At 37.1% G+C, this 15,977-nt stretch overlaps 1 protein-coding gene across 1 annotated transcript in view; it reads left to right on the top strand.

The window, feature by feature from the left end:
• Positions 1-15,977, top strand: part of AIG1 (androgen induced 1) — a 130,061-nt gene that overhangs the window by 32,151 nt on the left and 81,933 nt on the right. Inside the window, exon 2 of the mRNA XM_067293629.1 lies at positions 7,856-8,011. Within this exon, the coding sequence (XP_067149730.1) occupies positions 7,856-8,011 (156 nt within the window). The remainder of the gene's footprint in view (positions 1-7,855; positions 8,012-15,977) is intronic.

Genomic DNA, 15,977 nt, shown 5'->3' with positions numbered 1-15,977 from the left:
GAGGGTGATGTCTCAGAAGATTTTAATGCCTTTTCTATTTGCATTTCCATATCTGTCACCATATTGCTGAGATACATCAATCATTGCCATTTATAAATTCAGCAATTTAGAAGTCAGCTATTACCTTATTGATTAAAAAAGGGAAAAAATAAAAAGCAAAAGCAGTGACACTTAAAAACTTCTATGTAGTTTGGTTTTCAGATTCGATGTGTCAAAATTACTTCCCCCTAGTGGTTTTCAAACAGTATTTTTAAACATTAAAAAAAGTTGGTGCAATGCAGAAATTTTAAAATATTGAGAAAGACGTTGCTTTGAGAAAGCTCTATTTTAATCAAATTTAATTTCTTTTGGGGGTAATACACTTACAAAGTTCTAGAGACTTTCCAGCCATCAGAAACCCTATCCTAAAGCTCAGTTTAGCACAGACAGCTGCAGAACAAGTCTTAGCTTCTTTGCTAGCTATCCCAAACATTGTCTAGAGAGCTGCCATTCCTGCCTGCCTTGTTGACTGCAGGGCCACTGCAGGGCTACTGCTGAAGAGATGGTACCAATCATGCTGAAATGTATAAAATTAGAGTTTAAGCCAAAATAATGACATAACCTTCTGTGCAGTGTATAATTCTAATAAGATTAAGCTTTAGCAAAGAAAAACATAAAAGATATAACCTAATAAAATCATAATCTATTCTGAATAAACTGTATTATACATGTTTGCTGGATGGATTATATAAGTTTAATGAAGTTATACTGTCTTATAAGCAGGATACAGTAAGTAGTAATGTCAGCTTTTCATATACAATGCAAGAAAGTAAGGGAGAAAATGGACATTATTAGAAAATGAGTTTAGTCAAAACAATTTAAAATCAAAAGATAAAGATAAAAATAGAATAATAATTTATTAAATGTTGCAACAGTGAACTTAGCGCTTCTTTCAGTGTTTTAGGTAGGATTAAAATAAAAAATCCAGACATCTGTAATTCAAAAATATCCAGAAAGATACATGTAGTTTTTAGAGGAAGAAGAAAGAATGGATGGATGTGAAGTTGGAGAAGAGCGGTACAGCTGAAAATCTTAAGATCTGAGGAAATTTAACACTCTCTTAGTATCTGGTCAAATTTTTATTTATATTGCTGTAGTATATTCTGTGTTTCTCCATTCCATCTTTTCATATGATACGTGGTAGTGGATTCCATGCTGTTCGCACTTTTGAGCCAGATGGCATATACTCTGTCATGCTGATACCATGCTGGAAATGTCATCTATGCAACACAGCTGAGATATAGTAGCACTTTAAAACGAGTTTCTCAATTGTTGTCCACTACGACAATTTTTTGTCATGGGTATTTTACCCATGTAAAAAGCATACCTAAATATGCTTTTTGACTTCAAAAATTAAAGCATTTCCAAACATTTCTGATAGTTTAACAAATTTCAGCTTGGTCTGTTGTAGTAGGGAATTGTACCCGTCTTTCTAAAAATACTAATAATAGCTACTGCTTTTAAAACTACTTTAGCACAGCCACATTACCTCTCCAAGAACTGGGCTGCGTCTGTTTGAAAACAATTACCAGAGAGCCAGGAATTGTATGGTCTGAGACTTAACCTCCCCAGTAAATGTAACGTAATAAGCTTTTTTCATGGATAAGGTGGAGGGAAGATGGAGAGTGAAGGGAAGAGGTGGCTGCAGTATGGTTATAGCATGTATCAGGAATTTTTTTTATTTCATTTGCTGAAAATTGTGAAGCATAATAGACTGAAGTGCTATAAAAATTACATTTCAGGAGCCCACATTTATTTTGGTTTTCTGCTTTCTTATTTAAGTTGCTTAGTTTACAAAAAAAATTTGCTTTTCAGTCTGTCCAGATGACAACTCATCTTGTCCTCCAGCAGGCAGAATTTTAAAATGCATCTCTCCCCTTGGAAGCACAAGGTTGGATTAAAATACATAGCTTATATTCTCTTTCCATAGTTTATGGTATGTACTTACCTACTTGGGCTTAAATGATTTAATACCTGCAAAAACTAGACACAAAAATCAAACAAGTTTCTTTTCCATGTGTAATAATTCCATAGCTGACTTTATTCTTTTGTGTATCTATAAAATCTCATTGGTTTAAAACCCTGTCCTTGGTTACATTTGGACGATCCTGGTAGGCTTCAAAGAACAAGACTACAAGAGGTTAAGTAGAAAGTAGAGGATGATGTTTAAAGGAGTCCCTGGACTTACATCGTATGGCAAGGAATTAGTCATGTTTTATAAGCTCTGATTCATGTCATATGACTAGTTCATGAAAATAAAGTTAGGTCTCCTTACTAGTCCTCACATGTGACATCCTGCTTATGGGAGCCTTTCCTTCCCTCAGTGAAGGCTGTGATGGGCAAGGTGAGTTTTCATATTTGATGAGGACAGCGCTAGATATTTGTAAGGCTGTCCATCTCTGTGGAATCTGTGCACATACCAAATTTCAAACAGCTCTTCTGATAGAAAAAAATGTAATGTTTTACTGGTGGAATTTAATTTTTAATTTTGCATGGGTGAAAGAGAATGGAGACATATCTATTTCAAGATCCCTAACCAGCAGACAGTTCAAAGTCAAATGTGTTTAGTATTCCTTTGGCTTGTTCTCTTTTTGTTACCCTGTCCCTTACTTTCTACCTGTAGGTTATGTATTTGCTTTCTCAGACGCCTGGCTTTTGATGGGCAGGCTCTGTGTGCATGGTCCCAAAATACTGAGTTCAATTAATCAGTTGTGTTTACAGTGGGCAAACAGATAAAAATCTAGCATAAATTATTTCAGGGTTTCTTAAAACACAGTCACCCTAATTGCTGAAGCATAATACATTTGTATATCAGCTAATAATGTCTAGAGGCTGGCAGAATGAAAGCAGAAGTGACGCAAGGTGACAAGGAATGGTGACAGATACTCTGAGGTTATTAATCATATTCTTGCTGTTTCAAAGGAAAATCAGAACATGTTCTGTATATGGCAGATTGCAAAATATGAAATATACGGGAAATTACAGCTTTCAGCAATTTGATTTCACGTACTGGTAGAGCCGAACTTTTGTTTTTTATTGCTCCTGCCAATACCAGCGTCCTGCCCAGGGTGCTGTGGGCCCACCCCTGACACCTTAGTGGTTTCAAGTATGAATTCGTCTCCCTATAAAATAGGTTGTATCTGCAAACTCTTAAGACTTCCTTAAATGCAGTATTACCTTTTAGTAGTGGAAACTTGCCTGGGTAAGAGAGGTACAGGTACCTAATGTATACACATGCAGGCACTTTATGTGCAAACGTGAGCATTCTGAAGTGTATTAAAGTTACTTCATTTTCCATGCTGTTTTGTTGTTTTTTATTGATTTCTTGACTGTTTCTAGTATGTTTTATTCTGGCAGTCCTCTCTATTTACCAGCCTACTCAGATGCTTTATTGAAGAAAGGGGTATATGGTAATCTTTAAAATGATAATTTGAAGAACAGTGAATTGTCCATTATCAAAGGCAGATAGAGGAAAAAATACCCATGAATAATAGTGCATCCACAGCTTGTTCCAGTTCTTCTGCCCTGAGCTCTAAGGAATGCTTCTGATTACAGAAGTTAGCTTGAAAGAGTATCAGACCGCAAGCACTGAAATCCTAGATTCAATGAATTTAATGGGAGTTTTCTGCCTTGTTAAGAATAGTGACAGAATTTCCATTGACCTCAGTTGCTCAGAGATTTTACCTGCACTGTGGAGCTCTGCAGAACGAGAGAGGAAGGAGTCTCCATGGCTTGGAGAAAGGTTTACAAGGAAATATATTTTCTGTCATTCAACCTGAGAGGCTAAGACTCTAAGGAGTCAGGTTAGGGCAGGTACAGAGAGGTCATTGGCTGCTATCCTTCAGTCAGCATCTTGTGACAAAATGGCCTTCCTGAAGCAATTCTTGATTTTGCCATAGGAGACAGACATATACAATTAGTTTACTTGATTCTAATCATTCATAAGGAGCACTAAAAACTGTTCTGATATTTAATTTAAACAGATACCACTGTTTGAAAAGGTTTCTTGGTTGCTTGTTTTCATTCTTCAACTCATAACAGTTTTCTCTTGTTGCACCTTAAAAAGTTATTTCTCTGCTAAGAGTTCTGTATTACTGAAATACCTGTAGATTGTCATTGCCATTAATTTTCATTACTTATCAAAGCCTTATGGGTATTATAGTATCAACCACATTACCGTTTGCCCCTCTAAACTTCAGTGGAAAAAATGGGAGTTGCAGTAAGCTAACATTTTATGCCTGTTTTAAAGACTTACTTTTGAGGACTCTGCTTACAAACTTCTGCCTCTTTCTCACTGTTAAATGGTGTAAGGAAGGTGTGGCTGTTTTATGTCAAATTTGTATCTGTCATTTTCTAAATCACTGGTTTCCCTTCAAACTGTGCTTAGAGGCAAAAATTGGAAAGTATTTCCTCCATTGTGCTGTTATTGCTTACATTTCCAAGAAAAAATTAAGGCAATTAATTGTTTAACATGTTGGGACTGTTCCATGTATAGATTGACCACCCACAGATGTTCAAAAGGAGGTCCTTGTTTTGAAAATGGGATCCCAAATCTGAGGTAACATCAGGGTATTTTGGAGAATGTTGGTTAGAGGGAGTTTCTGCTCCCTTGCCGTGAACTTTTCACATCTGTTCTGCAGAATTCACACTAAAGAGCATGGACTTTAAAAACTTCTTTCAAACCATAAGCCACCAATAGCTGTATGTTATGCTTTTCCTGTGCCAGACCCACAAAGGATGTAAATTGTTAGTGACTCTGGCTGTTCAATTTATGCCACTGAGGCTCATGCAGTTCTGGAGGTCCTCATTTAATCCTCGATGTTGACAGTTGTCAGAAGAATATTCTTACACATTCTAGAAAGGAAATAAAGTATTATAACTAATGTATGTAAGTTATTTGTGTGAATAAGCTGGAAATATTTCTCCCTGAACACTATGGGATTTTTTCATTGGTCCTCAATGTTCAACAATTCTCAGTAAATATGTACTTTTCTCTTTCTTGTATGGATTTTTCTGGTACTTTTGGGGGGGGGGGGTTATTCTTTTCATAGAATAGTTTACTTATACCTACTCTCTAAAATCTTGGGTACTTTCTTTCCCTCTAGGAATTTTCAGTTATTCACTATGATATCATTACATTTTCCCTTGAAACGCTATGTTCATAGCAGGATAATGGGGAGAGAAGTTGTTCAGTTTATGATTGACTACTGGATGTACCATTTCAATTCCCTTGGAAAGTGGGTGTGAGACTGTTTGAGTCTATGTTACTTTGGATAGATATCATTTCAGGGAATCATAGTTAGAGCTGCAAACGGTCTATTAGTCACACGTCCAAGCCCTGTCAGTGTAATATTGTTCCCTGCAGTATGTTATTGAATGTTTTGTCCAATATCAGTTTGAATGACTCAAGCAATGAGGCTTCCACCACTTCCTCTGAGAAACTATTCCACGGTCTAATAGAATTCGCTGTTAGGAAATATTTCCTGGTACTCAGCCTAAATTTTTACACCCAGATTGATCTCATTACTGGTAGATATACTTTTTTTCCAATCCTGTCTTAAATCTTTTTCCTTCTTTGACATTGACACTCTTGAGTGAATAGTAGACGGCTATTATATCTCCTCCTAAGTAAAGCAATTACATAATTAGTTCTTCTATTCCTTCTCTTCAAATAGGTCATCTGTTTGGTAGAAAAAAGGGCTGAGTATGGGGAGATTTTTCTTCTACTAAATGCTTATTTCAAACACATAATATGAAAAAGTGCATTATGAATTCATATGATTATGTGGCTCCAAGGAGTCCCAAATTTTATTTAAAATGTCTTTCAAGAGTTATGTAGAAGCTGATAACTTTTCCAAGCAGTCTTTTGAAATAATACCTATTTCTAACTCAATATACAATTCTAACACTGGTAGTCTGCTGTGTTTCATGGCTTCAGGGAACGTTTTGTAATGTTGCTTCATCTATGCTCTGTGCTATTTATGAGGCAAAATATATGTATCTACATCGTGGAGAGGAGAGAGCACTGGCAGCAAAAGTGTAGGCAGCTCCTGTAGGATGATGGTGACACGGGATAATCAGCGGTCATCTGAAGGTCTGTCAATCGCAGCTTTACAGCCGGAGTTTACAAGTATTTGCTTGTATCGTTCTGCATCTTGGCCACATTGTTCAGGTTATATAACGGTTGTTGACGTAGAGAATGTACTTTATTGCATCCAACCATTACACTTTTCTGGATTTCTTTCTAGTAGTCAACATCTGTTTGGTATTGAAGAGTCCAATATTATGTTATTCTAACTTCCTCACTTTTTCCCTCCCTCCTCCTTCTTCCCTACCGTATTCCAAATTTGGGCCCACTAGCCTAAGGGTTTTTTTTTAGTGATACTAATTATAGTCTAAATTCTGCAAAAATATATGCACATAATAAATTGCATTTTGCCAAATGTGGGCCTGTCCTATTCTTATTTTTTACTGATGGTCTGCTGCTTGATTTGAGGTCCCAATCAGAAGAACACTTCAATTTACAATCAGACTTTTAAACTAGTACTCCATGCTTGTTTTGAAAAACATCCAGTATGTATTTTAAGCATATGTTTATGTTTTTTGATGAAGCACTGTGCAATTTGGGAACCATGTCAATGTCTTGCTGATTTCTTACCTGAGATTACCTGATGCATATGGGTTTGTGACCCAGGCTTCAATCTAAGTGAGTAAACAAGGTCTGAGCACTTTTTCTGAACTGTATTAAAAAGGATGAGCAAGTTAATATGTCCTCAGGCAAGAACATTCCTGAGCTAACTTATTACAATTTTACTAAGCTAATTAGGGAAGAAAAATGCAGTGATCAAACTAAGATCAAGTAAAGTTTGAACCAAATCAGTGGGTTCAGATTATTAAATTACTAATTTAATACCATAGATAATCTTACAACATCACAAGCAAATAGATAAACACAAAAAAGATAATGACAAGTAAATGACAGTTTTCCATCATGAAAAGAAAGTAGCTTGAATAACTCTTGCAACTTGCTTGTTTTATTGCTGTTATCTGAAATGAGCTGATGATAGATTTGTCAAAGCCTTTAATGCATGATGAATTTCAATGAAAGTCTCAAACACATTTTTCACTTCTGAGTAGACTGTCTAAGACAGGGAGAGGCCTCAGAGACTGCTCCTGACACAAGAGAAAGAGCTGCTCTTCTTTTTCTTTGGCTTTGCTTTTATAGGGAGCGTTTCTCACTTTTTCCGCCATCCAGACCGACGTTATGGCTTTGGGGCCTTGTTTTGTGAAGTTAAGGAGGGGGTAATCATTACAGTCCAGTCCTCCCTGAGGTGATGGTGGAAAGCGCCACCTTTGGAACAAGCCTTCCGTGTACGTAAGTTCTTCCAGGAAAATGAAGAACAAGATCTGTGGGGGCTTTGCCAGGATCTTCTGGCTGAGGTAATGGACAGCAAACCCACTGTCAGCAAAATCAATTTTTTAAGGCTTACTGGTTATCTAATTAACGCATTTTCTGTGCACTTACATCCTCCTCAAAGCATTTATTTCAGTGTTCTCAGAATGTGAATTTTTTGGACAAAACGTTAGAAAACTAATTTAAGTGACCATATTACTTACCCAGATAATTTTCAGTTTAAAAGCACAAGTGACTTATGTTTTATGTGAACATATTCTACTTGTATTTAAGCAATGGATATTTTCCCATTCCCCATGTCAAATCTGCGCTGGTATCTTCACGTGTGCCTACCTCTGCACCTGTTATCTACCAAATGTCTGGAGTTTTCACTGTTCAAAAGTCTTTTTTTTTTCTGTGCAGGTTATCCAGGCTGTCTTTTTTGGTATCTGTGTATTGACTGACCTTTCCAGTCTTCTCACCAAGGGAAATGACAGCCAAGAACAAGAAAGGCAGCTGAAAAAGCTCATTTCCCTCCGTGACTGGATGATGGCTGTTTTAGCTTTCCCCATTGGAGTGGTAAGTATGGTGTTAACCTGCTCATGTCTTTACTGAACTGGGAGAGCAGTTGCTATTTACTGATTGTTTTCTGGTTGCAAGGCTTTTTGCACCTCTTGGCAAAAGGCTATGCAGAAAGAGAAAAATGGTAGAGATGGTTTCACTGCTCTGTATTTATCCAGTATATAAGGGATTACTGATGTTACTAAAATTATTTTTGGTTCATTAAATAAAAAAATGTAGTTTACAATAGGAACTTGATTGTACAAGTAATTTCAAATGTGAATTTTACCAACAGAATCTTAAGAGTCAAGCTGCGCTTTTTCATGTCTTTTTTTGATGTCTCATCATCAGTAGTAATTAAAGTGCTGACTGAGATGTGTTTTCACACTGTAACAGCCTGACTGGAGTTCAGAATTTAAGCCATTCTGTCATGGAGAAGAAGGGAAACTAAAATCTAGATTGCTCCCTATTAATCCTACAGGGCATTCAGAGCTAACAGAAGAAAATGGGGGAGGAAAAGAAAGGTTTTGTCAGTAGTGTGAAAAAGCATACAGACAGAATTGAATAATATGTTTTTTACATGTCTTTTTCAAAGTAAAACTATTCTTTGGTTCAGGTTCTCCTCTCCTGGGACATTGCACTTTGGTTTCAATGGTAAAAAGTGCTCAATGTCTTAAGGTGTCTCATACCACACACTGAAAGCAGTTCAAAATTCAGGATTTCACAGGTTTTTACATGAAAGTGTGATCTGCTCAAGTTAGTTCTAAATTTAGTACATTAAAAATATGTGAACCTTTCATTGAAGTATTGTTTTATTGGAATTTGGGGTCAAACTATTTCTAATTTTTAATTTCAGTGCACAGTAGTTCAAAATACAGTCTTTGGAAATAATATTCTTTTTGTCATGGGAGGACTACTAGAAAACCATATGGGGTCTCAAATTCGTACTGTTTCACAACAGCTGAACATCCATCATCAATTAACAATTGACAACATTGTAAACTCAACATACTGATGTACCATTTATAATTTTATATACTCAGAGATGCTTCATTAAAAAGTGATTTCACCATTTATGTGGAATTTCACAATATATGAAGAAATACAGAATGCTTTAACAAAGTTAGAGAATGCAAAACATATGTGAAACAATTTTCAGGTATTTCCTTCATAAAACACCCAGTTGGTAGCTTTCACTTATTGTATGGCTTTCCTCTTGGGAGCTGCCGTAGTTCTTGTTGGGGTAATGAGCTGCTGTTCTCCAGCCATAGTAGAAGAAACACCTATGTCAATTAATACAATTTATAAAAATCTGTGAATAAACAGACTTGCAAATATGAATTTTATGTGTGCAGAGATATATGATAAATTTGTGTTTCAAGGGAAGTTGGGAATGATGAAATAGTTGTGACTGTGATTGGCAACAGATGCTTTTTGTACTGTGTTGATACTAGAAATGAAAAAAGAGAACATCACATTATTTATCTTTAAAGCTTTTAAGTGCCATTTTCAATCTGTAAGTGTAAGCCTTTACATGCATCAAAACACACATTTTCCCAACCTTTTTGGCTCTCTCACTAGTCTTCTCATGCTTGCTATGACATTCAGGATTCAGGGATTCTCCCCTACTTCTATTTTAGCTCCATACTGATGTCTGTGTACTTCTCCACCCTTGCAATGTTTCTGAACTTCAAACTTTTCAAGATCTTTGAGAATCTCAGCTTCCCTTGTCTTGGCAATACTGAGAAAAATTTTAAGCTGTGTTGTGAGCCTTTCTTTCATGCATTATGTCTTTTGCCACTGATAAACAAGGAGTACCTGCTAGTCATTTCCATCACTGGAAAATACTGTTGCAACATCTACAAGTTTGCAGTTCCCAAGAGACATTCTGCATACCTGGAAGCTAGCTCGTTTCTCAGTGGTTTACATACACAAAACAACTTCCATTTTACTCACAAATTCCAGAAAATAGTAAGAAGGGCCATGCTCATTGAACAGCTGCTCTTCATTTCTAAAGGTGACCTTCCCATGGTGAGAGGGAGCAATTGTTTACCACATATTTTTTCACTTTATTTTATATGAAAAAAAAAGCCTTGAAAAGGTTGTTTTCATTGTTGTTTCTTCTCCTGGCTACTGGAAGATAAACGAAAGAGCTTCGGAGTATATCACTGGCCTCAGTAACCTGCCTGGGGTTTACATTTCTGAACATCTGGTCCCACATGAATGCAGCTCTTTCCTGAAACTAGATCCTCTTTCACCGCACTCGTCACATCACGGTTACTACTTGCTGAAGCATTAGCCAATACCGTGGAGGGTGGCAGAAAGTGACGCAAACTGACCCACTCACTGGGGGCTTTCTGCCCTGTGATTATGGGTAGGAAAAGTCCTAGGCCCGAAGGGAGCAAATGTCTAGTGCTGGTTTTGTTCTGTAAAGAGTTATTTATATGTAAGAAAGTATACAGTCAAATCCTAATATGTTGGAGGTGCTTGTTAGGAGGAAGTTATTATACACCGGAGTGTCTGCAGAAAAAATTAAAAGTTTCCTCATTTCCCAGATTCTCTCACAGCTTCCTCACTCAAAAGCAAAACAAAACAACAAAAAACAACAAAACAAAACAAAAGAAGTTCAAATGCGGGGTTTCGGGGTTTTTTTGAGAACCCCCCACTTGGCTTTCCATGGAATTTCTCAGTGGTTTCCAGTACAAGCATACCTTGGCGATATTGCGGGTTCGGTTCCAGACCACCGCCATAAAACGAATATCGCAATAAAGCGAGTCACACAAATTTTTTGGTTTCCCAGTGCATATAAAAGTTATGTTTACACTATACTGTAGTCTGTTAAGTGTGCAATAGCATTATGTCTAAAAAAAAGAATGTACAAAATGTGACGCAGAGACACGAAGTGAGCACATGCTGTTGGAAAAACGGCGCCGATAGACTTGCTTGACACAAGTTTGCCACAAACCTTCAATTTGTAAAAAAAGCAATATCTGCAAAGCACAATAAAACGAAGCGCAATAAAATGAGGTATGCCTGTAGTGACATGATGGAATCTTGAAACAGAAAGATTAAACAGATGTGAATAAAATCCATATTGAGTTTCTAATGCAACAGCAGTGGTCATGCTTAAATAATTAAAATTACCTTAACATCTAAATTATTTTTATTACTCAGTGTTCTATACAGGGCATGTTTAGGGAAAAATGCAAATACTAGGGGAACATTTTAAAGCCTACTAACTAGTTTTTCAAGAGCTAATCAACACAGCTTTTTCTTAATTTCCTGCTTACTGAAGCCCTTGAGATGGCTTGTTCTGAAAAATAGATGAGAAAAGGGGGTTCCATTCCCAAGTCAAACAGTGATGTGTGAAAAAAAAGTAACAAAATAAAGCTTTTCATTTTTAGTGCTTCCTAAAAAAGTGCTCTATGTAAGCCACCTGGGAAGTCTGACCACCAACCTCCTTCCACCTTTGAAAGCAAAATTAAAAAAAAAACACAGCCCAAGGCACACAGTCTCCTTGGGTGGCTTTGGAACAAATCAAATCTTGCAAAATCTTTGCAGCAAATCAGATCTCTCCAGTGTTGTGTAGTGCCATGTATATCTCTAGGGCTCAGATAAAACTGTGAATTACCAACCTACTATTAGTTTTAGGAGCATCAGAAAATAAACATGAACTTCTTTGAAGGACTTGATGAATACTGTTTACCTTTTGTTGCTCTTTCTGATAAAGGTGTTAAAAAATGAAATCAGAAATGAATTTTTTCTATGCAGTGAAACATTATTCCTTGAAAATCTCTTCGGACAACACTTTCTAGCCCTTTTTTAGTTTATTATAAGCTTAGGGTACTATTCAAATGACTAAGAGATCAGAAGATGTCCACTGAAAAAAACACTTACCTAGGCATTTAAAAAGTTCGCTACTATTTCTCATCTGTCCTGGGTGCACTTACCACCCCTTTATCAATGTAAAGGAGCTTTACACTGGGAATAATTTACACTGCTATCATTGTATAAAATGCCCTTTATGGAGAAAAGATGAGCTTAAAAGTCAGAGCCTGTATCAGTGTTTTTAGACTATCCCTACTCTTTTCCGTTTGTTCAACATAGATCATGAAGTTGCCAAGTTTCCATAGCTAATTAATGTTTTGTGTAAACTGAATATAGTTTTATCAATATGTTTCTTGTAATTTTTTCAGTACAAGAGGAGGAGGAGATAAAATGGGCATTTCTAGGTGTTTAGGCCTGTATTTAGTAGAAACAAGAAGAAAGAAAATGGGTATTGTTATGTATTAAAAGAGAGGCTGCTGTCTAGAAAATCACAAACTGTGCAATTGATATTTTATATTCTGTAGCTTTAATAGCTCAGTTTGAATCTGAGTCTAAACTGGCAAGAATGCCCTCACATTCTTTATATTTTACATTTATGTTTTAAAAAATCTGTGATACAAAATAGATAAAGCCAGACATGCTTACTTATCTCTTGTTTCTATGTGGTATTTTAAGCAGGCACTGGTACAGTCAAAAGAAAAGCTGATCACCCTTCTTCAGTTGAAAATAAGTAATGCTCATCAGGGATCTTATCCCAAATACAGATGCATAGGCATTTGCTGCAGTGTCTCCTACTTATCTTATTGTTTGACCAGCCTACAAAATACTTTTATTTCCATAATGGAGGGGACCTTGCCAAAATCTTCCAAATTTAGATTCTGCCCTCATCTGGACTGAAACAGCAACTTGCAATGGAAACATGAGCTAGCAGTGGTACAAGTAACTGCTGAACTCTCTTCTGCGAGGAGAATCTTCCCTGATTTTCAGCTGCTGCTTCTTGTGACTTCCTTCACTGGCCCTTACCACATTCAGTTGGTGAGATTTGGAGCTAGCATTAGATCCCACCTAAAGCCAGCTCTGTGCCAGTTTGTACTTACCGGAGTCGGCCTTTAATAATACTTTGCTTCTATATGTAATGCCTTTAACTCTCAAAGATGCTCACAGGCAGTATATTTATACTCATGCTTAACCACAGCTGTCTTGGGAGACAGCCAGAAAGCTTACCTTTAACTGCATAACAGCGTGCTTAGAAGAAATGTTGGTCAAGGTCAAAGATTTTTTTTTCTGTCTTGAAACCATCCAGGAACTGATTGAACTTCGCTGTACAGCATAGCCAAAAACAAAAATAAATAGTGCAGGAAAACAACGTTCCACTGGGTTCGTTGTTCGTTTGCATAGGATTTCTTGGTTGGGCTCATGTAAAACAGCAGATTATGCAATTCTTTTTGCTGACTTTCCTCTGTTAGTTTTCCTTTGCTTCTATCTGTGGTATTTTGATAAAGTCACTTGTTTTTCCTTTTGAATCACCAACCATTTCCCAATTTGTCCTTTAAAGTTTCTTCTTTGGTAGTGTCACGTGTTCTTCTCATGTCCTTCTCTGAAGCTTCAAAGATAGAGGGCAAAGCTGAAGGATTTTTTTTTCCTTAAGTGGGAAAAGAGAGTGTTGTTTTTAGCCTTCCATTTTGCAGCTGTGTATTTAGTTAGTGATATTCTGTGACAGGTGACCTCTTCCATATTCTCAAACAGTTTTCAAGGCCTACTTGCAAATTTGAGGTTGTCTTTGGTCTGTAATGTGCCTAGAATAGGATAAGTAGCAAAAGAGGGTCTCTTTCGTTCTTTTGTATATTGCTTAACCTTATACTGTTTAACCAATAAGTAATTACTATCTTTGGAAAGTTGACAGTGTTAAGACACCCCTGTGCAAAGAAGCGTAAAAGCAATTGCTGTTTTCTTCCTTGAATTCCAGTCTTTGGGTTTGTCTAAAGAGGAAGTGGAAGAGTGACATTGTGTCATTTTGCCTTGGGATGAAAGAAAAGTATTGGGGTCCCTGAAAGACTCAGCATATGTATGCATATGCATGCATATGAGCAGTCTATTCAGCTGGGCATTTAAGAGTAGTACCATGATTCTGTCCACAATAGTAATGAATTGTGCCACAAGGAAGATGCATTTATAAGCACAGGAGCTGCAATTCTGAGTGGGCCTTACATAGGTAACATAAAGAAGTAGCTCACTAAATCCTGGTCATCTATTGTATGACTGTATGTGATCTAGCCAAAACCCAACACAAATAAAATTCTACTATACCAAGGTATGAGAATAGTAAAGAGGTGACTTAAAAGTACCAGTCCAACAGTTGCTTATTAATCAAAGTAAAAAAAAAATCAGGACCAGCCAAGGAAGCTAAGCAGCATGTCCTCATTAGAGTTCTTATTTTATCCAAATGAGCTAATTGTAAAAAAGTGAAAATGAACTATTCAGGCATTGGATGGGATCTTCCCCATGGCAGTTAGTCACATGTCTGAATGTCCACTGTGATAGGTTAGTTCTCTAACACTTTGTTTTTTGCGCACTTCCTTTACCTTATGTCTACCTTGTGTGCTTTGCTAAGCAGCATTTGCCGTCTGTAACTCCAGATGGTTGCAACCAACTAGGTTGATCTCATTCCATCCGTTGGCTGACGTTGGTTAAGGGACAGATGGCACGTCCCCTCTTTTCTTATGTTTACCTTCTTGGCAAAGTCTATTGTTTTATTCTGCTCCTTACAAAAATCACAGGTCAAAACATGCCAGCTTTGTTGTTTTCACTGTAATAAGGTTCAACCTAATCCTGTGTGATTTTCCTTGCTGTAAGACTTCCTTGGAAAAAAACATTACCAGTCTTGGTCTTCATGTACCTGGGAATCTGTTTTTATATCCCAGTTGGTCTTAGCAGGTTCTCAGAGACCCACTGTAATAATACATGACTTCTAGGAAGCTGATAGAGATGAGGATACTTTGCTACCATTTTCCCTGCTGTTCAGCAGGGAATAATAGCTGTTCAGCTATTCATACTTTGGCACTTGTGTGTCAGCAGGTGTGTAAAAAGCTATGCTGTGCCAGTGCCAATACTGGCCCAGAAAAGAGACTTCTTGTGGGGTACTTTACAGTTGCAATATTTTTCGGGCTGTCCATCATAACCTTTTTTTTTCCTGGCATCTGTGCACTAGTCAAAGGGTCCAAGCTTAATCTGAGCAGGCACCAGTAGCCATCATAACAGATGGACAAGTGTGTTGGAAACCAAGAAACTATGTACTGTATGCACACTGAGGGAACAGTGTAGTGGTTCAGATCGTTCACATAGCTGTCTGCCCGAGTGTGCATGTCTGTGGTTAGAACAAGGTGCCATTGATAAACTATTACCTCAATTTTAACTTTCCAAAGTCAAAAGCATATGAAACAACTTATACCTACACTATCATACATACTAGCAATTTGCTGACCTTGCTATGCTCAGCCTATGTTTCTTGCACTTTTTCTTACCGTTCCCCCGTATTAGCCCTAACACATCAGAGTAAGATAGTGGGCCGCATTGGTTCAGATGTAACTTAACACTTGTGTGCTGATTTCACTGAAAGCCATATCTGTTGTCTCTCAAACTCGGTCATGTCACTACTGTGAAAAGATCTCTTTATGCCTCCTGAAAAATGTCATTGAAAAACTCCTGGCTCACCTGGTTTTACTGCTGTAATCAACAGGCCTTTTATTACCAGGAAACTATGAGCTTAAATTCAAGGTAAAATAGCAATTGTATTTTGATTAGAAGTCTACAGTCTGTGTTTTCTCCCTAGGTAAGGTAAGCTAAAACTAGTATTTCTCTAAATTTTTGTGTTTTCATATTGCCTCTGCTTTGAACATCAGTGTATCTTTAAAGATTTTGTGCACTCTTTGGCAAAAGCTTAGGCTAGTGCACATTCTATCTGAGTCATCTTTCCTGTCCTGTCCTGTCCTCAGCTTAGAAGGAATAGTGATCTTTCTTTGGGCTCCTAGTAAATAGTCTCTGACAAGAGCCAAGACAAATTTCATATTGCAAATGAGCAGAACACTAGAACTCTTTTCTGTGGATCCCAGTCCATGAATTGTGTGCTGAATACTTCAAGGGTTAATTTTTTTTAAAA

The sequence above is a fragment of the Apteryx mantelli genome, chromosome 3 (assembly GCF_036417845.1).
Source record: "Apteryx mantelli isolate bAptMan1 chromosome 3, bAptMan1.hap1, whole genome shotgun sequence".
NCBI classification, from domain to species: domain Eukaryota; kingdom Metazoa; phylum Chordata; class Aves; order Apterygiformes; family Apterygidae; genus Apteryx; species Apteryx mantelli.
The sequence above is the reverse complement of the archived record's forward strand: the minus strand, read 5'-3'. Positions and strand labels throughout refer to the sequence as shown.